The sequence below is a fragment of the Salmo salar genome, chromosome ssa22 (genome assembly GCF_905237065.1).
Source record: "Salmo salar chromosome ssa22, Ssal_v3.1, whole genome shotgun sequence".
Lineage (NCBI taxonomy): Eukaryota > Metazoa > Chordata > Actinopteri > Salmoniformes > Salmonidae > Salmo > Salmo salar.
In genome coordinates, this window is record NC_059463.1 from 27,588,467 (window position 1) to 27,615,179 (window position 26,713).

Sequence of the window (26,713 nt, forward strand, 5' to 3'; positions counted from 1 at the left end):
GGACATCCAGCCAACTTGACATCACTGTGGGAAGCATTGGAGTCATCATGGGTCAGCATCTCTGTGGAACTCTTTTGACACCTTGTAGTCCATGCCCCGAAGAATTGCGGCTGTTCTAGGTGTGCAACTCTTACTAATGTTTTGTACACTCAGATATACACACAGAGGAATTCTACCAACTTTTTGTCAGGCCCCCAAACGCTGTGCAGCCCTGTTTCTCAAGTGCACTAGACACGGTCTCATTGAGTACAGAGAGTACACACACAGGGAATCCATATTATAAAACAATAGTTAAATCATACTAACCCTAACCCCAGCCCCCTGGCCGCTCCATACAGCCATCCTGCCCTGGTACCATCCCCATCCCTATTCCCAGCCCTCGCCGCTTATGTCCCCCAACTGACCTCTATAGCCAGTACCCAGCCATACCACTGTGATTCCAGCCCCAGCCCATTACGACCTGGATCCTAAAGCCCCTTATGACCCAGTTTCTCCATCCTCAACCCGTAGCCCCTTCTAATCCAGCTCCATAGAGCTGTAGGCCAGGACGGCCCAGGCCAGCCCCTGGACACAGGCAGCCAGGCCCATACCACTGGTCCCATCCCCAAGCCGACACTGCCATGATCCCTGTCTTATTGGGAATAAGGAGACAGTTCATGGTAAAGGTTGAAGTCATCGAGCTGGCATCTGTCAGAATAAGCAGCCAACAATGAGCTCCTCTGTTTCGTTAACACAAGGTTGGTTTTAGACATGAGACCATGCAGCCAGGGAGCTTTAGAGATGACTTATAGCAGATCTGCACTGACTGGGATGTCTTCAACTGTAGTGAAACTGCTCATGTGTGAGTGTGAACAGTCTCCAGATGCACTGTGAAGCTTAAGGGAGTGTACCTGTTGTTCAGGGTTAGGCAGCAGGGTACAGGGGCAGTGTTTTTTCAGATGGTGAGGCAGGACCCCACTGGTGACTCTAGGCTGAGTTTACATGTTGCGACACAGAAAACAGGGCCTACCAGCCTTCCACATCAACAATAGAACGTTTCCTTTCAATCCCCTTGTCTTCCCCAGAGGAGGCGTCCCAGGAGGTCATGTCACTCCATGTTAGCCTGCTGCTTTAGCCTCTAGTTTTCAGACTCAGAGAGTAGGAGAGTGGAAGTTAATCTCAGCACCTCTTCCTGCTGTGTCCAGCCCAATTTTAACAAACACACACACACACACACACACAGAAAGTTGCAGTTAATCTCAGCGCCGCATCCCGCTGTGTGAGGCCCAGTCCTGCCACTGCCGTCTCCATGCCCTCTCTGTCTCCATAGTAACCAGGAAGGGGAACGTTCAACCTTTTTGGCTTTCATCTGTGGTCTTGTCCTGGAGCAAGAGGAATGCACTTCACAACACACACACACACACGCACACACACGCACACACACGCACACACAAACGCATATATAAAGTCACTGTACGCACAACAACACACAGGTTGACAGCCACAGAAGTGGATCCAGTCACACACAGACACACACACACATACATATAGAGATACTTCAGAAAGCTGACTCCAACATAGGCATGCACTGTGTGAGACTTCTGTACCAATCTCTGATTTGCCTTCTATGTCTACTGTACTCTTGTCTCTCTCTCTCTCTTTCCAGGTCTTTGGAACAATGGTCAAACCACAAACACACAGAGAGACAAAGTAGCCTGTGTCTCTCTCTGGCTCAGAATGCACAACCCAGAACACAGAGAAACAAAAAGAAAGCACAGAGAGAGTTACAGAGACAAAGACCAAGACACACACAGTCAATCTCTCTCTCACACACACACACACACGCACACACACACATGCACACACACACACACACTGGAGGCCTGTTCATGCCACCACCACCCAGGCAGTAGGGGAAGAAGGGCAGTTCATACCCAGCACAGCTGCTTGACGACCCCTATCCAAGCCACCCAAATAAAAAATATTTCTACCAGCATGTCACGTGCAACCAGAGGAAAAAAAACTCTTGACCACCTTTACTCCACACAAAGCTCTCCCTCGCCCTCCATTTGGCAAATCTGACCTAAACTCTATCCTCCTGATTCCTGCTTACAAGCAAAAATGAAAAAAGGAAGTACCAGTGACTCGCTCAATAAGGAAGTGGTCAGAGGATGCAGATGCTAAGCTACAAGACTGTTTTGCTAGCACAGACTGGAATATGTTCCGGGATTCTTCTGATGGCTTTGAGGAGTACACCACATCAGTCAGAGCCATAAAACAGGCAAAGTGTCAATACAGGACTAAGATTGAATTATACTATACCGGCTCCGACGCTCGTCGGCTGTGGCAGATCTTGCAGCCGCGAGCTGCCCAGTGACACTAGCCTACCAGACGAGCTAAATTACTTCTATGCTCGCTTCGAGGTAAGCAACACTGAAGTATGCATGAGAGCATCAGCATTTCCGGATGACTGTGTGATCACGCTCTCTGTAGCCAATGTGAGTAAGACCTTTAAACAGGTCAACATTCACAAGGCCGCAGGGCCAGACGGTTTACATGGACGTGTACTCCGAGAACAGAATGCTATTCATTGACTGCAGCTCAGCGTTCAACACCATAGTGCCCTCAAAGCTCAGGTGGTAAGGCTAACACATCTGCCATGCTGATCCCCAACACAGGGGCCCCTCAAGGGTGTGGGCTCAGTCCCCTCCTGTACTCCCTGTTCACCAATGACTGCATGGCCAAGCACAACTCCAACACCATCATTAAGTTTGCTGACGACACAACAGTGGTAGGCCTGATCACTGACAACGATGAGACAGCCTTTCGGGAGGTCAAAGACCTGGCAGTATGGTGCCAGGATAACAACCTCTCCCTCAACGTGATCAAGACAAATAAGATGATTGTGAACTACAAAAAAGGAGAACTGAGCATGGCCCCATTCTCATCGACAGGGCGGTAGTGGAGCAGGTTGAAAGTTTCAAGTTCCTTGATGTCCACATCACCAACAAACTAACATGATCCAAACACACCAAGACAGTTGTGAAGAGAGCACGACAATGACTATTCCCCCTCAGGAGACTGAAAAGATTTGGCAGGGGTCCTCAGACCCTCAAAAACTTCTACAGCTGCACCATCGAGAGCATCCTGACTGATTGCATCACCGCCCGTTATGGCAACTGCTCAACCTCCGACCACAAGGCACTACAGAGGGTAGTGCGTACGGCCCAATACATCACTGGGGCCAAGCTTCCTGCCATCCAGGACCTCTATGCCAGGCGGTGTCAGAGGAAGGCCCAACTCAATATTAGGAAGGTGTTCTTAATGTTTTGTACACCTAGTGTATATGCTGGTGGTTCCCTAAAACTTTTGGACTGTGCAGGACTCTGCATACAACCCTCTGAGTGTGCGTATTACTTACGTCAAACGTTTTGTGAAAAAATCCTTCAACTCTGTGTGCAAACACTACAAACGGAGCTCTTGTCTCTGAGCCTTGTCTCTGAGCCTTGTCTCTGAGTCTTGTGTGTGTTTAATGCAAATCTACAACCATACACACACACTAATCTCCACATGGGCTTGTTATGCAGGGCAGCAATTGGACTGACAAACACCTCCTCTTCTGTGACGCTGAATAACTGGGATGTTTGGCCTGTTACAGTGCCTTCAGAAAGTATTCACACCCCTTCCATTGTTCCACATTTTGTTGTGTTACAGCCTGAATTTTAAATGGATTAAACAGATATTTTTTGGCAAAGTAATTAACTTTATTTCCTGAATACAAAGCGTTATGTTTGGGCAAATCCAATATAACACATTACTGAGTACCACTCTCCATATTTTAAAGCATAGTGGTGGATGTATCATGTTATGGGTATGCTAGTAATCATTAAGGATTGGGGAGCTTTTCAGGAAAAAAAGAACTTCACAGGCAAAATCCTAGAGGAAAACCTGGTTCAGTCTGCTTTCCACCAGACACTGGTAGATAAATTCACCTTAAATAACCTTAAACACAAGGCCAAATCTACACTGGAGTTGCTTACCAAGAAGACAGTGAATGTCCCTGAGTGGCCGAGTTGAAGTTTTGACTTAAATCTAATTGAAAATCTATGGCAATACTTGACAATGCCTGTCTAGCAATGATCAGCAACCAATTTGACAGAACTCCCCTGCCTCCGCCGGTTCGTCAGGCTCTCATGCCTCAGCTGGATCGCCAGGCTCCCCTCCCTCAGCCGGTTCGTCAGGCTCTCATGCCTCAGCTGGATCGCCAGGCTCCCCTCCCTCAGCCGGTTCGTCAGGCTCTCATGCCTCAGCTGGATCGCCAGGCTCCCCTCCCTCAGCCGGTTCGTCAGGCTCTCATGCCTTCGCCGGATCGCCAGTCTCCCCTGCTTCCACCTCTTCGTCAGGCCCTCATGCCTCATCCGGATAGCCAGGCCCCCCTGCCCCAGCCGGCGACAGGTTCGCGCGCATCACCAGCATCCGCTCCTGATCCCCGGGATTGTCCCTTTGGTTGGCATCCTACGGCTGGAGCTGAACGCGCCGGGGAGGGGGTACCGTCACGTATGCTCTCTCTCCGGCGCTCTAGGTCGCCATGCTCCCTCGTCTCAGCCGGACTGACAGGTTTCCCGCACCTCAGCAGAGGTGACCGGTCCACTCCTGATCCCCGGGATCATCATTTTGGTCGGCGTCCTGCGGCTGGAGCCGTGCGTCGGGGAGGGGGTACTGTCACGTGTGCTCCCTCTCCGGCCTCTAGGTTACCAGCCTGCTCGTTATGGCGTACACCTGTCACCATCGTTACGTGCATCTGTGCATTATGACATTCACCTGGACTCCATCACTTCCCTGATTACCTTCCCTATATATATGTCACTCCCTTTGGTTCCTTCCCCAGGCGTTATTGTTTCTGTTCCTATGTTATTGTTCATGTTTCTTATTTTGTATTATGTTGTGTTTATTTATTAAAACACTCACTTCCTGAACTTGCTTCCAGACTCTCAGCGCACATCGTTACATAATCACTGCCAAAGGTTCTTCTACAAATTAGTGACTCAGGTGTGTGAACACTTATGTAAATTAGATATTTTTGTATTTCATTTTCAATAAATTTGCAAACCTTTCTAAAAACATGTTTTAACTTTGTCATCATGAGGTATTGTGTGTAGATGGGTGAAGAGAAAATAAATATTCAATCCATTTTGAATTCGGGCTGTAACACACAATTTTTTTTAAATATGAATACTTTCTGAAGGCACTATACATGCATAGCCCCTGTGGAAAGGCGACGTGTGTGTTTGTCCGTGCATGCTCTGCTCTATGTAGGCATGACTTCATCCACATGCTAAACCCACACAGGCGCTGTGGCACAGGACCCAGCATTATTACTGTTCCACCCACAGGCTCAGGGCTGGCCGGGGAAACATAGAAACACATTGGCCAGAATGGACTAACTCAAATCTATATGATTTGTCAAGAAACACACAATATGGCCAACACACAAGTATGTCAATATTACTTGCTGATTATCTTGACATTGGAACTTGGACCAACAGGGTTGTTCTGCTGTTATGTCCACAAAACAGAAATGACTGTTTGGGGATCTCCATTAATTTCTATGAAGATGGCACATTGCTTTGAATTGGAATATCAATTCTACTCATTCTAATTCTGTAGGGAAACTCAGCAACTCATCTCACATCCCCAAAGACCTGATACAATTCAACTATTTAAAACTAAGAAAGTGGCTGTAGGGTGGAGCAGCATTTTGATATAAACATGATCCTAATAGAATAGTCTACTGAGGAGATAGCTGACTAACCAGGGATCAACAACAGACATGTTGACCACACACAGGCTCCCGAGTGGCACAGCGGTCTAAGGCACAGCATCTCAGTGCTAGAGGCGTCACTACAGACCCTGGTTCGATCTGTATCAATTGGGTCAGCGTCATCCTGGTTAGGGGAGGGTTTGGCCGGGGCAGGCCGTCAATATAAATAAGAATTTGTTCTTAACTGAATTGCCTAGTTAAATAAAAATAAATACATATGAAAAGTCAGAACAGGCTTTCATACAACTTGGTCTCCTGGGAATTCGATGACCTCCACAAAACTGTAACTGTGATTTAAGGCTCTCCAGTAGTAACCGGACAGTTAAAGCCTGAGGGTCCATACTTACAACATATTCAGAAGGAAAATGGGTACATATTCCATGTGTGATGTACATGAGATGCCAGTCTAGTTCCTCTCTGCCACCTAGTGTTCTCTAGAGGTATTACATGAAAGAGCAACACCAATGTAAAAACTGTACTTTTATTTAGTGTATCCACATGAATCCAGGTATCAGTCTCTATTCAGACACATTTGTTAATTGTTGTTCTTTCCTGCTTTTTTGTTGTTATTGAGGACATTACATCTTCCAATTCCTGAGGCAAAGAACAGTACATTTTAAAACAGTACAAAATAGCACATTGAGAATCCCAAATTATAATTGGGATTCTCAATGTGCTATTTTGTACTGTATATATATATATATATATATCTGTTCACATGAGTCTGGGATAGGTATTCAAAGGTGGTTACAATTTAGCACTTTGTGACAAATGTATTTGTGAAAAAGCACTATAGAAATCTAATTTGATTGATTGATTTGATTGATTGATTGGTTGGTTGAGATCAGCCATCAGAGTGAGTGCAGTCCCTTGGTATTACGGTATGGCTTACATTACAACACCTTATCCTTGTTCCTTACCACCATTAATGGTCAGACAAACAACATCCAAAACAATACAGCAAACAACCTCAAATCTGTATCCAACACACCCACAGAGAAAACCTTGACAAATATATTGAAACAGTAGAAAAAAAAGACACCACAGAATAAAAGTCACAGGTGCTGTTGGTCTCACAGCTCGTCCTTGTCTGTCTGTGAGTCCGAGGATGATTTGAGGTCAGTTTTGAGGTCAGTTTTGGAGTCCTTGGAAACCTTTTTGACAGGGATTTTCTCTGTCTTTTTTGTCGCTGGCTTCTGCTCTTTTTTGTATGTTTTGTCTGCTGCCTGTTTGACGTTTGTTTTTGCTGAAGGTTTTGCTTTAGCCTTGTCTGCTGTCTTAGCGTTGACTTTGTCCCCTGCTTTAGCCCCTGCTTTAGTCGTCTCTTTTTTGTTCTTTGATGCATCCGCTGCTTTGGCTTTAGTTTTGACCAGCTCTTTCACCTTAGCTTTGTTACCCTTTTTTGCAATTAGTTTTTCTGCGTGCTTCTCTATCGGATTCTCATTCTTTTTATCCTCTGGTTTATCAGATGGGTTTTCACGAACTGTTTCTGCTGGTTCTTTAGGCTTCTTCTCTGCTGGTTTGTCATCTGGTTGGTATGCCCGCTCCTGTACTAGGGTTTCAGCTTGACCAAGAAGCGCAGACTGGTCAAGAGGTGTAAGCTGTGGTTGTGAGCTCTCTGTCTTTGTCTCTGTGAACTCTGTGTCCATAGGAGAGGAGAACATCTTCAGCATCTCTTGAGCTTGGATCCGGTCCTGGAGACAGACACACACACACACACACAAATTAGGTAAGTCTGAAGCAAGGGAAACTGATGAAATGTAGATTAATCAATAAATGGAAAGCTTTCCTTTCTTCCTCAGATTACAAAATAGCCCATCACAACATAGAATGATAGAAAGAAAGACATGATATACACGATTCCAGATGAATTAACTGATAGATATGTTACCTTCTCCTCATGTTTGGGGTCAAGGGTGAACCACAGGGCCACAGCACACCTCTGGCCCTTAGTGACCGCTCTTACCCCGTGAGGATTCTCATTCCCAGCACCGAACCCAACCACACGACCACACTGAGGACGCACCTCTGCCTGGACAACACAGGCCAGAGATATCAGTCATCATATGCTCAATTAACTTATACCTTAAAATAAATCAAGGCGAAACAACTGTTTATACTCTGCACCACTCAAATCCACATCATTGATTGACACTTACTGTGACCGTTTTGGCATCCAGTTCAGTGAAAATGAAATCTCCTCCTTCAAAGTCATCATTCAGATAGAGGATAGCGCTAAAACACAACAGGAACAAGATAAGTGTTTTAAAGACAGTGGTGCATGATGATACCTGCAGGTGCAGTAGATGTTGCCGATACCTACGTTATAAGCATATGCATGTGTGTGTGTGTGTGTGTGTGTGTGTGTGTGTGTGTGTGTGTGTGTGTGTGTGTGTGTGTGTGTGTGTGTGTGTGCGTGCGTGCGTGCGTGCGTGCGTGTGTATACCTATAGTCCCTGTTTGTGTATGCAGGTGGTTCTTTAATGCACTCGTTGAGCTCAGAGACCAGCAGGCAGTTGTCTGCATGAACCAGGTGACTCAGGTCGTCACGGTCATCCTGCTTCTCTGTACAGACAGAAGATGGAAAAATAACTTACTGTATGTCTATACACTCAGACAGGCAGGTGAATAATGTGGGTTAAATGACAACCTGGATTTGATATAGACAACTTGAAGAAAATAGAACATGTTGTTTTCCCATAGTGGTGAATTCCAAAAATGACCTAAACTCATTCTCTCTGGCAGTCAGCCACAATACTGTCCCCTGAAGGCCCACCATAGTTGACTTTCTTACCGTCGATGGCGGAGCGGCACACCAGGTGGGAGTAGGAGAAGTAGAGAGGAGAGTCCAGACGGAAGTACGACTCCAGGACCCCACGCACCTTCTCACTCATGTCAAAAAACAGACGGGCACTCTTCAGGGGCACAGTTCCCTCCTGTCCCAACTATAGAACAGTACAAGATCATCAGAAATAGGTGCTTTCTTATCCCTAACTCGCTGGTAACTGTATATGGATGCCATTGGGCTGGGGTTCAGCTTTAGATAGGTTGGAGATAAAGCTGAGGCTAGGGAATGAAGCTAGCTGGGGTTGGGGTTGGGGGAAGTTGAACATACTGGGTTAGGGTCAGAGTTGGCAGTGCTGGGTTAGTGGTGTTTGGGTTATGGTTTGGTAAGCAGGGCTGTAGTGTGTAGGGTCAGTAATGTACCTTAATAGCCTTGAGGACAGTGACTCCTTGGAAGCTCTCGTTGGGGGAGTGGGGGGAGGGGCGGCCTTGATACCCATCACCTTTCAGCGCAGCCGCCTGACAAACACACAGCGTCAACACACACAATAACAGAATCATGCATTCAGTTTTAACACACAGACCATCAGAAACACACCCTCCATTAACACACAATCAACATAAACACTGTCAAACACACACAAACACTGTCAATCACACAGACTAACTAGCCCTGACTCCCACTCACATTGGAGAGGCGGGTGAGCTCTCTGCACTCGCCCTCCGAGATGAATCCATCCAGTAGAACCCTCTGAGAGCCATTCAGCTGCTTTGACGTCATAGTAATCTTGATGTCATCAAACAACAAAGGACCACCTGGTAGGGACAGAGGGAATGAATATAGAGAGAGGTGCACGTCAGAGTATTCGACACAGTCCACTGACATTCCCAAATGTCATGCTCTAAAAACCCTACCTTCTCGTACGATCTTGGCAATGTCAGTCGACTCCTTGTTCTTCTCCTCCACCAGAGTTTCAATCTCCTTCATCAGATTCCCAATCTCCTCAGTGATCCTTGCCGCAGTCTCCCTTTCTGTCCTGCAGGGGGCACCAATGAACAGGTTAAAAGGTTCAAACATACTGGAGAGCAGATCCTATTCTGAAATTGAGAGCATACATGTATGTACTATGTACCAGTGGATGCTGGTGTCACTTTAAATTAGAGGACGGATAATTGTAATGGCTTGAATTGAATGAATGGAGCAGTATGTTTGATCATTTTCCATTCGAGCCATTACAATGAGAGAGTCCTCCAATTTCTCCCTCCACCAGCCTCTACTGGTCTGTACGTGTATTTCTCATACTTCTGCTTCTCTCTCAGTTTGAGGGGCATGATGTCTGCAGGGGTCCAGGAATCCTGCAAAGGGAAGGAAAGGATGTAAGATCACATGCTAAAACCACTTGATAGTAGAAACAGTGAGACACAAGCGAAGATAAGAGACATGTTAACTTACTGGATCAACAAAAGTGATTCCAAACACTTCATAAGCAAAGTAGAGTAGCTCCTTTTCCAACAGGGACTGCTGAATATGCTGTTTCACCACCTGAGAGAAGACATGGAGGAAAGTGGGTTGGAGGCATGGGGCACAGGTGTGTGTGTGTGTGTGTGTGTGTGTGTGTGTGTGTGTGTGTGTGTGTGTGTGTGTGTGTGTGTGTGTGTGTGTGTGTGTGCGCACACACCAGTCTAGCGGATATGGCTGCAGCCTTGTCCTCCCCCAGCACAGCGGAGTAGTAAGCCAGGTTCTGATTCATCACCTCCTCCTCTGGGTGGAACAGCAAGTAGGTTTTAGCCCACTCTATGGCCTGCTCATACTTCTCACCTGAGAGAGGGGGGAAGGAAGGGGGTAAGGAAGAGAAGGAAAAAGAGAGGGATAAGAAGAGACTGGTATGAGAGGAGAGGCAGGCACAATCAGATACAGACAGACAGCAAATCCTCCTGATTCTTTCAGTGAATAGGGACTTAGACTCACTGCTGTAGTAGGAGAACTGTAGGTAGTTGAAGTGGGAAGGGAGGAAATCCTCAAATGGCTTGTCCTTTCCCGCGGTGGAGGCTAGCTCCACAGAACATCTCTGCTTACAGTTCAGAATCTGCATGTAGTGGTCTGACAAAGAAAGGGGTACAGGATTTACGCTTTTATCCAAAACATTAGTTTGGGGTTGTTTGGGGATTTAGTCTGTCTTAACACTCTATCTCACCTGTCATGGACTGGAACAAGTCGGCACTGTACTCCATGTAGTTGTACCCGTCGTAGACGTAAGCTCCTTCACAGAGCGCCCGGCACTCCTGGTCCGCGCTGAAGTACTCCTCCACTGCCGCCTCAAAGTGGTCGATGGCCAGACCGAACGAATCGGAGCTGTAATACCGCTTCCCTGCAAGGAACTCTGCCTGGGAGACAGATTAGAGAGCAGAGCAGGGAGTCAGCAGATCCTAGACCCTACCCCAACCTTGTACCAATTAGGTCCCTTGTTACTTCTCCGGTGCCCTATGCCTGCCCTTTCCAAGTAGGCAAATGGGTAAATGGTTTCAGTCTGACTATGTGTGATTCTAACTGTTCTAAATGGTATATAACTGGTCCTTTGTTCCTGGGATAACTGATACATTGTCAGTAGGATAACAGGTGTATTGTTACTGTTATAACGGGTGCATTGTTACTGTTATAACGGGTGTATTGTTACTGTTATAACGGGTGCATTGTTACTGGGAAAACTGATACATTGTCACTAGGATAACTGGTACCTAGTTACTGTCATAACGGGTGTATTGTTACTGTTATAACGGGTGCATTGTTACTGTTATAACGGGTGCATTGTTACTGTCATAACGGGTGCATAATTACTGTTATAACGGGTGCATTGTTACTGTTATAACGGGTGCATTGTTACTGACTGTTATAACGGGTATATTGTTACTGTTATAACGGGTGCATTGTTACTGTTATAACGGGTGCATTGTTACTGTTATAACGGGTGCATAATTACTGTTATAACGGGTGCATTGTTACTGACTGTTATAACGGGTGCATTGTTACTGTTATAACGGGTGCATTGTTACTGTCATAACGGGTGCATTGTTACTGTTATAACGGGTGCATAATTACTTTTATAACGGGTGCATTGTTACTGTTATAACGGGTGTATTGTTACTGTTATAACAGGTGTATTGTTACTGTTATAACGGGTGCATTGTTACTGACTGTTATAACGGGTGCATTGTTACTGTTATAACGGGTGCATTGTTACTGTTATAACGGGTGCATTGTTACTGTTATAACGGGTGCATTGTTACTGTTATAACGGGTGCATTGTTACTGTTATAACGGGTGCATTGTTACTGTTATAACAGGTGTATTTTTACTGTTATAACGGGTGTATTGTTACTGTTATAACAGGTGTATTGTTACTGTTATAACGGGTGTATTGTTACTGTTATAACGGGTGCATTGTTACTGTCATAACGGGTGCATAGTTACTGTCATAACGGGTGCATAATTACTGTTATAACGGGTGCATTGTTACTGTTATAACGGGTGCATTGTTACTGACTGTTATAACGGGTGCATTGTTACTGTTATAACGGGTGCATTGTTACTGTCATAACGGGTGCATTGTTACTGTTATAACGGGTGCATAATTACTGTTATAACGGGTGCATTGTTACTGTTATAACGGGTGTATTGTTACTGTTATAACAGGTGAATTGTTACTGTTATAACGGGTGCATTGTTACTGTTATAACGGGTGCATTGTTAGTGACTGTTATAACGGGTGCATTGTTACTGTTATAACGGGTGCATTGTTACTGTTATAACGGGTGCATTGTTACTGTCATAACGGGTGCATAATTACTGTTATAACGGGTGCATTGTTACTGTTATAACGGGTGCATTGTTACTGTTATAACGGGTGCATTGTTACTGTTATAACGGGTGCATTGTTACTGGGAAAACTGATACATTGTCACTAGGATAACTGGTACCTAGTTACTGTCATAACGGGTTCATTGTTACTGTTATAACGGGTGCATTGTTACTGTTATAACGGGTGCATTGTTACTGTTATAACGGGTGTATTGTTACTGTTATAACGGGTGCATTGTTACTGTTATAACGGGTGCATTGTTACTGTTATAACGGGTATATTGTTACTGTTATAACGGATGCATTGTTACTGTTATAACAGGTGTATTGTTACTGTTATAACGGGTACATAATTACTGTTATAACGGGTGCATTGTTACTGTTATAACGGGTATATTGTTACTGTTATAACGGATGCATTGTTACTGTTATAACAGGTGTATTGTTACTGTTATAACGGGTTCATTGTTACTGTTATAACGGGTGCATAATTACTGTTATAACGGGTGCATTGTTACTGTTATAACGGGTGTATTGTTACTGTTATAACAGGTGCATTGTTACTGTTATAACGGGTGTATTGTTACTGTTATAACGCGTGCATTGTTACTGTTATAACGGGTGCATTGTTACTGTTATAACGGGTGCATTGTTACTGTTATAACGGGTGCATTGTTACTGTTATAACAGGTGCATTGTTACTGTTATAACGGATGCATTGTTACTGTTATAACGGGTGCATTGTTACTGTTATAACAGGTGCATTGTTACTGTCATAACGGGTGTATTGTTACTGTTATAACGGCTGCATAATTACTGTTATAAAGTGCATTGTTACTGTTATAACGGGTGCATTGTTACTGACTGTTATAACGGGTGCATTGTTACTGTTATAACGGGTGCATTGTTACTGTTATAACGGGAGCATTGTTACTGTTATAACGGGTGCATTGTTACTGTCATAACGGGTGCATTGTTACTGTCATAACGGGTATATTGTTACTGTTATAACGGATGCATTGTTACTGTTATAACAGGTGTATTGTTACTGTTATAACGGGTGTATTGTTACTGTTATAACGGGTGCATTGTTACTGTTATAACGGGTGCATTGTTACTGTTATAACGGGTGCATTGTTACTGTTATAACGGGTGTATTGTTACTGTTATAACGGGTATATTGTTACTGTTATAACGGATGCATTGTTACTGTTATAACGGGTGCATTGTTACTGTTATAACGGGTGCATTGTTACTGTTATAACGGGTGTATTGTTACTGTTATAACGGGTGCATTGTTACTGTTATAACGGGTGCATTGTTACTGTTATAACGGGTGCATTGTTACTGTTATAACGGGTGTATTGTTACTGTTATAACGGGTGCATTGTTACTGTTATAACGGGTGCATTGTTACTGTCATAACGGGTGCATTGTTACTGTCATAACGGGTATATTGTTACTGTTATAACGGGTGCATTGTTACTGTTATAACAGGTGTATTGTTACTGTTATAACGGGTGCATTGTTACTGTTATAACGGGTGCATTGTTACTGTTATAACGGGTGTATTGTTAATGTTATAACGGGTGCATTGTTACTGTTATAACGGGTGTATTGTTACTGTTATAACGGGTGCATTGTTACTGTTATAACGGGTGCATTGTTACTGTTATAACGGGTGCATTGTTACTGTCATAACGGGTGCATTGTTACTGTCATAACGGGTAAATTGTTACTGCTATAACGGGTGCATTGTTACTGTTATAACGGGTGCATTGTTACTGTTATAACGGGTGCATTGTTACTGTTATAACAGGTGTATTGTTACTGTTATAACGGGTGCATTGTTACGGTTATAACAGGTGTATTGTTACTGTTATAACGGGTGTATTGTTACTGTTATAACGGGTGCATTGTTACTGTTATAACGGGTGCATTGTTACTGTCATAACGGGTATATTGTTACTGTTATAACGGGTGCATTGTTACTGTTATAACGGGTGCATTGTTAATGTTATAACGGGTGCATTGTTACTGTTATAACGGGTGCATTGTTACTGTTATAACGGGTGCATTGTTACTGTTATAACGGGTGTATTGTTACTGTTATAACGGGTGCATTACTAGGGACGAGTGGTGTCAGTCTCACCATGTGCGGCCGAGCCTCCAGGTCTTTGAAGTCCTCCTGCTGTACTCCGGCCATCATCCTGTAATAGTCCAGGTTCTGCTTCATCTCCATGTGGTCTGGGTTGGCCAGGAAAAACGTGTTTGCCGCTGCCACAGCCTTATCCAGCTTGTTGATCTACACAGGTAAGAGAGATAGTACAACAAAACAATGACACAATATCATATGAATAACTCTCACACAACAAGCAAACAAAGAGAAGTAGCACATTGTGACTCCAAAGGCTTCCCTAAATGCTCCACGTCTCAGAAGTGTTTTGTCATCTGGCTAGGAGCCAGGACCTCCTGGAATGATGTAACAAATGTGTGAGCTGCAATCACCAGCATGCTGTTTCAGGCAACTAGTCATTATCCTATAGGCTTACTATAGTATACACGAATCTCAGTGGAGGCTGCTGAGAGGAGGATGGCATATAATAATGGTTGGAACAGAGCGAATGGAATGTCATCAAACTTTGAAAACATGTGTTTGATGTACTTGATACCATTCCACTGATTCCGCTCCAGTCATTACCACGAGCCCATCCTCCCCAATTAAGGTGCCACCAACCTCCTGTGATTAATGTGGCCTACCACCAGGGACTGTGTGTCTCTTCTACAGATTTTTGTGTTTCTGTTTGTAAATCAGTACATATTTTGCTCATATCTATTGGCATTAGTAAATAGGCAACATGGATAAACAATTTATGACCTGCAACTCTCAGGAACTGCAGGCCTTATAGGTTGCATGTATTTACTTTATTTAACTAGCTACTCTTACTACAATGTAGTAACCTGTTTATAAACAGACTTTTAAACTAAGTTTGGTTTAGGCCTATTCTAACAATAGCTAAGGAAACTCTTGGATGGAACGTATATAGCATGCAGAAGCTGCTGAGTAGCTTCGCTTTTTGATGACAAGCCCCAAAAATCGAGAAGAATCCAGCGCCAGAACGTAAGCGGTCTGTCTACATAGCTAGACTATACCTAGAGACGTGGCACGGCCGGCTGGGGAGTTGGGGAAAGCTGAGCAGAGCACGTAGCCTACAGTTAACGAATTGCTTGAGGGAAGTTTGAATGAAATTGGACAAAATAAAGTGACATTACCCTTATTTTGTCATGGAAGTGTGATAAATGTGCACCTGGTCGACAGAGATTCAAACAACATGAACATGTTGTGGAATAAGATATGATGCAGGCGCATCTTACTCCACAACATGGGATACTGTCTGTGTGGAAGATACATTGTTGCAAGCCTATGCAAGATATAAAAATGTATAATGCATAACTTTATAGGGCCTATATGGTCAACTCTTTTTATACCTTGAAGTATGCGACTTGCAGATAATTGTAGGGGGTTCTTTTCTTAAACTCAAGGTCCACATCTTCAGTGACTTTATGGATAGTTGGTGGTCCAATTTTCTCACTTTCGCAGGTATTTACACAATCAGCCCTTTTCATAATTGTCTGGAAAAAGCCAAGATCTTCCACGGAGCCAGCGCCTGGTACTGGCACAACCATGCTGGATAAAGGCTCCCCGAAAGCGCTCTGGTTGGCACAAGTTATCCGGCAGTGCGCCTTCACCCTGCGGATCGCAGCCTTGTTCCGAAGCGCTCTCTCCATGTTCAGAATGACCGTCATCCAGTCCCCCTTGTAGTAGGCTTCCACCGCCGTGTCGAACAGCAGATCATAAGGTTCCAGAATAACATTACTACTGAGCTGCACGTCCGAAAGGCAATATGGGATGAGGCAAACGCCTAAAATCGCTACTACTAAACGCCACAGCATTCTGGAAAATGGGACCTCTACGTAGAAATGAGCAGTCGTCGGCAGAGAAGTGAGCTGGAAGTTTATTCGGGGCCTGCTAACTTCTGTCGGGGGGTGGGGTTAACTGGGAGACGCTGAGACGAACAGCCCCTGTGAGGTGCGCCACCGTCTCAGGACGCACAGTGCCGCTGTGGCCCAGTTCACTCTCTCCTCACAGGCGGACAGACAACATCAAGGTCCAATATATAAATTAGCAATAAGTATATAGGTCATATTCAGTTGTTAAATTTTCTATTGAGTATGATAACATCCCCCCAAAAATGTGTCTCATAAATATTTTTTCTAAGATGTTATCACACTCTAAATAGCCTAGTCCATTTAACAATAGACCAACCAAGAGCTCTGTGGTATTAAAAAAACATATTTTGGTCAGCAGGTGTTAGGAAGGTTTTAGAGTCAGACCATGACCATTTTCTCTGAGACACATAAGTAAGCACAACAGTAAGCTTCATTCTATAGCTAGAGGACTCCTGATATCTCCAGTGATAGGTATAATTGTTGTCTTTATCCGTTGTTGTCTGCATGTTGACTAGTACTGTCTTTTTTTTTTTTGCTAACTAGGGAATCCCGAATGTTGCTGGCCAGGACTCACTGGCCGTGTCTGAAAGGACCTCAGCCACCTGAGCCACGGCCTGTTCACCCCGCTACCATCTAGAAGGCGGACACAGTACAAGTGCATCAAAGCTGGGACCGGGAGACTGAAAAACTGCTTCTACCTCCAGGCCACCAGACTGTTAAATAGACACCACTAGCCAGGCTCCGCCGGGTACCCTGCCCTGAACCTTAGTCAGTGTTACTAGCCAGATATCACCCAGTACTCTACCCTGCACCTTAGAGACTGCTGCCCTATGTACATAGTCATTGAAAACTGGTCACTTTAATTATGTTTACATACTGTTTTACATACTTCATATATACAGTGCATTCGGGAATTATTCAGACCCCTTTACTTTTTCCACATTTTGTTATGTTACAGCCTTATTCTAAAATGGATACATTTTTTTTTCATCATCAATCTACACACAATACACCATAATGACAAAGCAAAAAACGTTTTTAGACATTTTTACAAATGTATTACAAATTAAAAACAGAACCTCCTTATTTACATAAGTATTCAGACCCTCTGCTATGACACTCAAAATTGAGCTCAGGTGCATCCTGTTTCCATTGATTATACTTGAGATGTTTTTGCAACTTGATTGGAGTCCACCTGTGGTAAATTCAATTGATTGGACATGATTTGGAAAGGCACACAAGGTCACACAGTTGACAGTGCATGTCAGAGCAAAAACATGTCAGGCAGGTACCAAGATCACCTGCATAACGCTCCGGAGGAGGAAAGCGGGGTTCTCTGGGAGCCGGAGTAGGTTGGACAAATCCACTAGTAGGAGAAAGGTTACTGGGTGGTTGGGAGGTCTCAGATGTGGCATTCTTGAACCCTTGGTCCTGGCGTTCCGTCAGGGAACGAAGCCCTTCCAAAAGGTCTCGCAGTAGCTCCTCATGCCTCCCAATGGTGGCTCCCTGCAGGGAGACAACTTGACAGAGCTGGTCCAAGTATGCTGGGTCTGTCATGGCCAGTTCGTACTATAAGGGCACAAGTCGAGACCCAAATGCAGACACAGGAGGCAGATGGTTGAGCTCTGATATTTATTATAACAAAAGGGGTAAGCAAAAGGCAGGTCGGGGACAGGCAAGAGTTCATAAACCAGGTCAGAGTCCAAACAGTACCAGGCGATAGGCAGTCTCGAGGTCAGAACAGGCAGAGTGGTCAGGCAGGCGGGGTCGGCGTCAGGACAGCCAAGGGTCAAAACCAGGAGGACTGGGAAAAAAACAAAGACTGGGGGAAAAAAGGAGCATGGACAAATGCTGGTTGACTTGGCAAAGCAAGACGAACTGGCACATAGAGACAGGAAACACAGGGATAAATACACCGGGGATAATAAGCAACACCTGGAGGTGGAGACAAGCACAAGGACAGGTGAAACAGATGGTCACTCTGACAGATGGTCACTCTGACAGAGCTCTAGAGTTCCTCTGTGGAGATTAGAGAACCTTCTAGAAGGACAACCATCTCTGCAGCACTCCACCAGTCAGGCCTTTATGGTAGAGTGGCCAGACAGAAGCCACTCCTCAGTAAAAGGCACATGACAGCCTGCCTGGAATTTGCCAAAAGGCACCTAATGGACTCTCAAATCATGAGAAACAAAAGTGTCTGGTCTGATGAAAAGAAGATTGAACTCTTTGGCCTGAATGCCAAGTATCACGTCTGGAGGAAACCTGGCACCATCTCTACAGTGAAGCATGGTGGAGGCAGCATCATGCTGTGGGGATGTTTTTCAGCGGCAGGAACTGGAATACTAATCAGCATCGAGGGAGAGATGAACGGAGCAAAGTATAGAGAGATCCTTGATGAAAACCTGCTCCAGAGCGCTCAGGACCTCAGACTAGCGCAAAGGTTCACCTTCCAACAGGACAACGACCCTAAGCCCACAGCCAAATCAACGCAGGAGTGGCTTTGGGACAAGTCTCTGAATGTCCTTGAGTGTCCCAGCCAGAGCCCGGACTTGAATGCGATTGAACATCTCTGAAGAGACCTGAAAATAGCTGTGCAGCAATGCTCCACATCCAACCTGACAGAGCTTGAGAGGATCTGCAGAGAATAATTAGGAAAAACTCCCCAAATACAGGTATGCCAAGCTTAAGCTTGTAGCGTCATACCCAAGAAGCCTGAGTACTGAGTACAAAGTACTGAGTAAAGGGTCGGAATACTTATGTAACTGTGATATTTAATTTTTTTGTTTTTAATATATTTTCCAAACATTTCTAGAAACCTGTTTTTGCTTTCTCATTATGGGGTATTGTATGTAGATTGGTGAGGGGGGGAAATGATTTAATCCATTTTAGAATAAGGCTGTAACATAACAAAATGTGGAAAAAGTCAAGGGGTCTGAATACTTTCCGAATGCACTGTATATACTGTATTCTAGTCATTGCCAAGAGTGTGCAAAGCTGTCATCAAGGCAAAAGGTGGCTACTTTGAAGAATCTAAAATAAATTTTGATTTGTTTAACACTTTTTTATTACCACTCTATGGAAAGATGAGACTCTCATGAACATGATTATTCTATGACCCCCACGAGCATCATGGGACTCTGAAGTTGATACTGCCAATCTGCCAACTTCCTGTCTGAACCGTTTGGGCTACACACTGATAATATCTCTGCAAAGGTGAGACTCTCACGAACACGTACATGTTGGTTGTTTTGCTCCAGGGTGCCCACAAGCCTCACAAGCCTCGTCTGAAGGTAGCCCGGTACCAGTTAAACATTGTTTTTTTGAAGTATACACTGAGTGTATAAAACGTTAGGAACACCTGCTCTTTCCATGACATAGAACGACCATGTGAATCCAGGTGAAAACTATGATCCCATATTGATGCCACTTCAATCGGTGTAAATGAAGGGGAGGAGACAAGTTAAAGGATTTTTAAGCCATAAGAATATTGAGACATGGATTGTGTATGTGTGCCATTCAGAGGGTGAATGGGCAAGACAAAAGTGCCTTTGAACGGGGTATGGTAGTAGGTGCCAGGCGCACGGGTTTGAGTGTCTCAAGAACTGCAACGCTGCTGGGTTTTTCACGCTCAACAGTTTCCCATGTATATCTAGAAATGTCTACCACCCAAAACACATCCAGCCAACTTAACACAAGGGTGGGAAAAACATGGCATGACAGGCCTGATGGAAACAACTTTTTTCGGCAAACGTTCCATATGACAAAACAAAATATGTTAGACAATGTGGGATCTTTTTGTGTCGGTAAAATTAATTATGCGAGAAATCTCGGGGCAATAACCATCATATCGAAATAAACTTGGAGTCACGCAATGACATGTTGTGTGGTCCTCCCACTACGACTCGTTGGGAAAGCATTCAGTATATTAAACTACAGATTAAATAAATTATAATGAACATCCCAGGGTGGTGAAAGTGTAAGGTGATGAGCTTGATGCGCCTTTCCAATAAATATCGAGGGTCTTATTCTGGTGACATGATAATCGATGCTTGGCTGCCGTTTGACAATTAAAATAATCTCTCTCTTTTGTCCATAATAATAATATCATCATGTAGGCTATACGTCTGCTCTAGCCAAGTGTGCGCAAGATAGCGCTGTTGGCTTGAGCACACGTGCCAATACCATCAGTAGAGGTGAAAATGCAATGAGAACCCATTTAATTAGTATTTTTTATTAGGTACATGGGAATTTAACAGCAAAATCTATTTGTATGTGCATTACGTCATCACGCAGCCACTTTTATTGAAACACATCTCTGGTGTGAAAATTCGCATATTGTTTTTATACGGATTTTAGAGTATTCGCCATGAAAATATTTCGCCAATTATTGGATGGAAACGTAGCTTGTGTCATAAGCACCATAAAAATTGTCGGTCTTTGAAAGCTACTGTAGTAATCATCCTCTCCAAAAGAGTCGCTCTTGAGCTGTACAGTGCAGACTGGTTCACCCTCCCCCATGGCAGTTAGAAGTTTGGAAGTTTTTAACTTGCCAAAATGGCACTGGCAGACGACAGCGGTTACGAGTCAGTGATCTGTGTAAAGCCAGAGGTTCATGTGTACAAGATCCCACCCCGCGCCACTAACCGTGGATATCGGTGAGTTTTTTTGTTGTTGCGGTCCGCACTTTGATAATAAACTAACTACTCAAATGTCAACCTGAAGAAGTGGAGAGGATCCATCAAGGTTGTTGCTAGCTAACGCTAGCTTGACATGATTCAGTTATTAAATGCATAACATGGCGAGAAGATGATTAATTTGGGGATAACGTCTCAATTAATTTAGCTAGTTACCTTTCAATATGTGTTATAACGTGGCACTGTTATGCTCTCTAGCTGCTAGCTAGTTTCTAATGCTAGCCAGGTGAGCTAGCTAGGTAAGATATAACAGTTAAAATAGGCATGTCAGCATTATTTTCAAGCGGTGTGCAATGCTAAACACATCTGCTGTGTCAAATATTTGACAGGAAACGTTAGCAGGAGGCACGGGACATTCTACGGTGGCTCAAACGTTCAGTCAGTCAGTCATGGTACAGTCATGTCACAGAACAATGAGAGAGATATTTCACCGGATGTATAAATGTGAAGCATCCGCTTGGCGTTTCCACTCACTATATGGTAGTGAGAGGAAGCCCAGTGCCTGGCAATGGGAGAAGATGAAAATATATGGATTTTGGCCGACATTCGGTACATTTTCTCATCGATTAAACATTTGATTTCAATATAGTTTTCTGTTCCCAAAACTAGAACCAGTTACGAACAGAGTGGGCTAAGTTTTGTAGACTTTCCCTAAGTTATTGCGCACTTCACATTGTAGTCGTTCCCTAACGGAAATATGCAAATGTCCTGCTAGAACGCGCCGATAGGACCTCGCTAGCGCGTGCTTAGCTCTGCCCACTATGACTCATTTGTTCCCGTTAGACCACAGCCCGTCGTGTCAATCTTCGTTTATTTATAAAAGTATTTGGTTATGTACTATAGCTAGTTAACATTACAGAGGAAAGTGGAAAAGTGTATCTAATGAAAATCGATCCTGGTTCTTATGTAATGATATGTAGCTAATACTATTTTATAGCTAGATCCAGGCTTCATCACATCCGGCCGTGATTGGGAGTCCCATGGGGCGGTGCACAATTGGCCCAGCGTCGTCCGGGGTAGGCCGTCATTGTAAATAAGAATTTGTTCTTAATTGACTTGCCTAGTTAAATAAAGGTTAAAAAAAATACAATTTTATATATATATATATATATAAGTACACAACCAAAATGAAAATCATTCTAGTAGTCTGATGGGCTTATTTCTAATAAGAGAAATAAGGATATATCTGTACTTATGTCAATAATTGTAAATTGTATGCTCTTATATATCCAATAAAAAAAAGAATGCTTCTTCGGGCAAGCAAAAAATATACAAATACTCCTGATTTGCTGGGTGAGAGTGTGATGTTATTTATTTAGCCTAAGACTCTAATTCTGTTTCATAGTTTGAGATTGCACTAATTATTGAATTACACAGTTTGAATATGTGTTTTTGTGTAGTAGGCCCAATAGCCCTGTAACATAGTGAAGTCATGACATGCAGGTATGGTGCTTCTCTTTGTTTTTCAGAGCAGCTGACTGGAAGCTGGATGAGCCAGCATGGACCGGCAGGATGAAAATCATATCCATAGGAAAGCTTGCCTATATCAAGCTAGAGGACAAAAACTCAGGTAGGTTAACTACTAGATGTCCGACGGTCATGGCTACATCTGCCAGTACTGCTGTTGCGCTCATGTCTGTACTGGCTGTCACCTTGTCTGCTTCTGATCCATACCATCATATCCAACTTTGAGGCAAACTGAATTCTGTATTTCTTAGGAGAGTTGTTTGCCCAGGCCCCAGTGGAGCAGTATCCTGGATGTGTGGTGGAGGCAGTCACAGATTCCAGCAGATATTTTGTGGTGCGGATAGAGGACGGCAGTGGTAAGGTGCCTTCACATCAGAAAGACAGCAGCAGAAATACACCACCATGCAAACTGATATGCTATGCTGAAAATATTTTTTGCGGAAAACAGTACAGTCTGGTATGGAAGGTTAATTGCAGATTAGTCATTTAAATACAGTATGCTTGTACATCTGTCTTCTCATGCACTTCTGTTTTATATAGGACGACATGCATTTATCGGCCTGGGGTTTGCTGATCGTGGCGACTCCTTTGACTTCAATGTGGCTCTTCAAGACCACTTCAAGTGAGTCAACCTCTTATACCTGTCCTCTCTTTGGTCTGGTATCAATGTCCATTTTCAATATAGATCTTCACATTGGAGCATGAAATAAAATCAAACCTATCTCTGTGTCCTTTTCTACAGGTGGGTAAAACAGGAAGGTGAGCTGGCGAAAGAGGAAGCGTCTCAGAGCACAGCACCCAAACTGGACCTAGGCTTTAAAGAGGGCCAGACGATCAAGATCAGCATTGGGGTGAGCATTTGAGGTTACAGAAATAGATGGGAAACATGTTGAAAGGAGAGGAGAAACAAAATGGGATGTGAAGAAAAAGTGAGGAAGACATTTAAAATGTAATAATTTTTCTTTGTCTTAGAACATAAAGAAGAAGGATCCAGGTACCAAGTCTCGGCCCATGGGTAGTGGCCTTCTCCTTCCTCCACCAATGGCTAAGGGTGCAGTCCTTGTATCACCTCCTGGAGGCCAGCAATCACCTCCACCTACACACTCCAACACAGGTAACCTCTTTAGGCTATAGAGCTCAATGATCAAAATGTCCCATTATCACTGCCCTTTCACAGCTTAACATGGATAACCTCCCTGCATTCTAAATCATCTGTGGGGGCTAATTTCTGCATTACCAAATGAGGAGAGTTAAACACACCAGTCTGAGTTAACTACATCTTTAATAATTAAGATACTTTTGCAAAAGCCTCTTTGACCCTCAATAATGCACTCTCTCGAATGAACCATGGAATAAGGTGATTACACAATGGCTACAGAGATATTTTATAGCAAAGATACACCCCCTTCAACGTACATTGACAAACCACAGATACATAGAATGGGTCACAAAGGTTAAGTTTTGTATGACAGATATCCATAAAACACAGCAGGCAGTAATTGCTATGTCAACAGGGTTCATTGTATAGCCCAGTATCTGGTCCCCTTAGAACCGTCCCTCCCTGGTACTTCATAGAACAAAAACACAATTTCATCCAATGGCATATATCAATTGTCAACTCTAGATACTCCCATCTCAAGCAAACCCCCTCTTGACCCCACTCCTGGACAGGCTCACTGGGGGGAGTGAGCCTCTAGGCCATATACTATCACAGGATAAGTGTGAGATCTAAGAGAGGACACACAATTCCCAGACACTACCATAAACCTCCCCACAATAAAGAAAAGGAGGGAGTGACTTGCTCACAGACATTGTGGAGACAAGTCATTGGTTCCCCATTAATCACGCCATCCCTTCACATGGTTCAAGAATAGATAAAGACACATTCACATATAAAAGACAAGTCTGACCTCGCCCCTCTCTGGGCCCCAAGTGACTGAGCCCCAGCTAAGGGAAACATGCAACTAAAACATACCAGAGTCCAAAGGACACTTTCTAATGACAAGTATCTCACATAAGCATATTATACTAATAAAACATCTTAATTATCTATGTTACCCAACTAATTCTGATTCATCCACGACACATCTCTTTGTTTTTACCCCACCAGCTTCTCTTTTAGATTTCGGAGGCCGGGTCCCTGCCGCCCAGCCTACTGCAGACCTGTGGGGAGACTTCACAGCGGCTGGCGCCAGGTCAGTCTTAGAAGAGCTAATGGTTTAGAACAAAGAAGTTGGCAGGCCTTCGGAATGGTGTTGTGGCAAGGGAAACTGACTAGGGATCACAGGGTTACTAGCTCAAATCCCTGATGGGTTCAAGTCTCTCATCACCTTGAGTGAAGCTTTTAAACAGTTTGGTGATTATGGCGGTGTCTATATTAGCATTTTATTGTCATCCATCCATGTTGTTATTGACATTCTCACATTTGTCATTATCCTCATCATCCACTGCATCTCCCCCTCTCCACAGCTCCAGTCAAGACACTGCTAAAGGATGGGTGCAGTTTTAGCTGTGAAATGGACCACATACACACACTCTCTCACACACTCAGGCTCCTTACATTCCCTGGACAGAATGATTGTGGCAACAGAAATGAGAGGTGGGGGAGCTCTGTCAACTGACAGGCTGCTTGACACATGATGCTGTACGTTACCTACACATTTTGCATACTAGATGTATAGATTCAAACTATCAAGTCAATGATTGACCAGCACATCCTTTGTAGACACAAAGACAATATTACTATTTTTAGATACTTGAACTATGCAGTCAGAAGTGACACTTCATTTTGTCGTTGAAGTATTGATACCTATTTTGATGTCACTCTGACCAGGTGAAAAGTATGTGCATTCCATGTTAATAACACCTTAAGGTGGCGGTCCGCTCATTATCTTTATATATCCATCCCTCAAAATGTCTCTCAATTTTTACAAAAATATGGATGTCAACATCTCGCTGTCAACCTTTCCCCTTATCTCTGACCCTTCACCTCATACTACTAACTCTTGCCAGCATCATTCATCATCTCATTGAGTCATCCAACGTTTGGTGTTCATTTTAATATTTGTATGCCTTACTTTTTTATTTGTGTTGGAGAGGGTGAGGATTTGTTTTCTTTTTTATGTTCAAGTATACCTTGTGTCCTTCACTTTTATTTGAGAGAATATGAAGGACAGGTGTATGTCTTTTCACAAGGTTGGGAGTTGACTCTGCTTCAATGTTGCTCCACACCCTCCTTTAAACTGGCCTCTTGGTTAAGATAAAGTATAGTATCTGTTCCTATCAGTCTGATGTCTATAGCAGCCAGATCAAACCAATGTCTTGTTTGGATTTTGGTAAATATGAGGAGGTAGGTCAGAGAAAGGCAACATTGACAGTGTTTTAGAAGTTAACCAGATAAGTAGAATTCTGGTAGATGTGTGTGATGTTTTGTCTTTTTTGTTATTTGTTTACATATCATAAATCTTTAGCAACCTTTCCTGTCCTTTTTGTTGAGTTTCTGTTTGTCATCCCTTATTTTACCCTAGGAGTGCATTTTCAGCGAATGGGGGGAGTTATTGAGGTTTTGGCTTTAATTTGCAACAAATATTTGCTCCAAGTGACTTACGCAAATCAAAATCACCTATATAAAATGTAAAGCAACATTTTTTACTGTAAATAAACCATTTGTCGTTCAGTTCTTCCCTTTATGTTTGCATTGTCAGGTTAATTCCCACTACACAGGCAATGCAGCAGTGGTAAGCTTGTTTAACACGTAGTTAGTTTGACTTTAGACGTGGTCTTCATGACTGGTGTTTGTCTGAAGTATGACATACACAAGCCTCCACAACTGTTTTGCTTCAGTGAACAAGAGAGGGAACTATGCCAGTGTGTCATCTGACACCAGAATTCAGGATTATGATTGTCTTAAGGTGTCAAGACTGCCTGGACTAAAACTTGTCTGTCACAGTGGTTACTTTGGAGAAGGTGCCAGGGAGAGTAGAGTGAGTATTCATTTTTATCTTCAGTGTCATTTTATTTCCCGTTGTGTTATGATATATTGCAACATACATCGTTCAAAAGTTTGGGGTCACTTAGAAATGTCCTTGTTTTTGAAAGAAAA

At 43.6% G+C, this 26,713-nt stretch overlaps 2 protein-coding genes across 4 annotated transcripts; one reads left to right on the forward strand and one right to left on the reverse strand.

Moving 5' to 3' along the window:
- Positions 1 to 6,267: 6,267 nt before the first annotated feature.
- Positions 6,268 to 16,483, reverse strand: LOC106583105 (prolyl 3-hydroxylase 1). The gene is made up of 15 exons (XM_014166928.2): positions 15,929 to 16,483; positions 14,592 to 14,744; positions 10,779 to 10,968; positions 10,553 to 10,684; positions 10,263 to 10,402; positions 10,037 to 10,126; positions 9,887 to 9,939; positions 9,499 to 9,620; positions 9,272 to 9,399; positions 9,007 to 9,102; positions 8,594 to 8,744; positions 8,247 to 8,364; positions 7,960 to 8,035; positions 7,692 to 7,832; positions 6,268 to 7,494 (listed from the first exon to the last, which is right to left on the reverse strand). The coding sequence occupies exons 1-15, from the start codon at positions 16,391 to 16,393 to the stop codon at positions 6,874 to 6,876; spliced, it is 2,676 nt and encodes an 891-aa protein (XP_014022403.2). The 5' UTR covers positions 16,394 to 16,483; the 3' UTR covers positions 6,268 to 6,873.
- Positions 16,484 to 20,890: 4,407 nt separating this feature from the next.
- On the forward strand, positions 20,891 to 26,298 carry LOC106583104 (adaptin ear-binding coat-associated protein 2). Of its 3 annotated transcripts, none has more exons than XM_014166925.2 (8): positions 20,891 to 21,105; positions 22,614 to 22,714; positions 22,863 to 22,967; positions 23,152 to 23,233; positions 23,354 to 23,462; positions 23,584 to 23,725; positions 24,722 to 24,806; positions 25,081 to 26,298. In XM_014166925.2, the coding sequence occupies exons 1-8, from the start codon at positions 21,005 to 21,007 to the stop codon at positions 25,118 to 25,120; spliced, it is 765 nt and encodes a 254-aa protein (XP_014022400.1). In that variant the 5' UTR covers positions 20,891 to 21,004; the 3' UTR covers positions 25,121 to 26,298. The 3 variants fall into 3 exon arrangements, with proteins under 3 accessions (XP_014022400.1, XP_014022401.1, XP_014022402.1); XM_014166926.2 differs by lacking the exon at positions 20,891 to 21,105 and adding an exon at positions 21,591 to 21,693; XM_014166927.2 differs by lacking the exon at positions 20,891 to 21,105 and adding an exon at positions 21,919 to 22,160.
- The last annotated feature ends 415 nt before the right edge of the window (positions 26,299 to 26,713 follow it).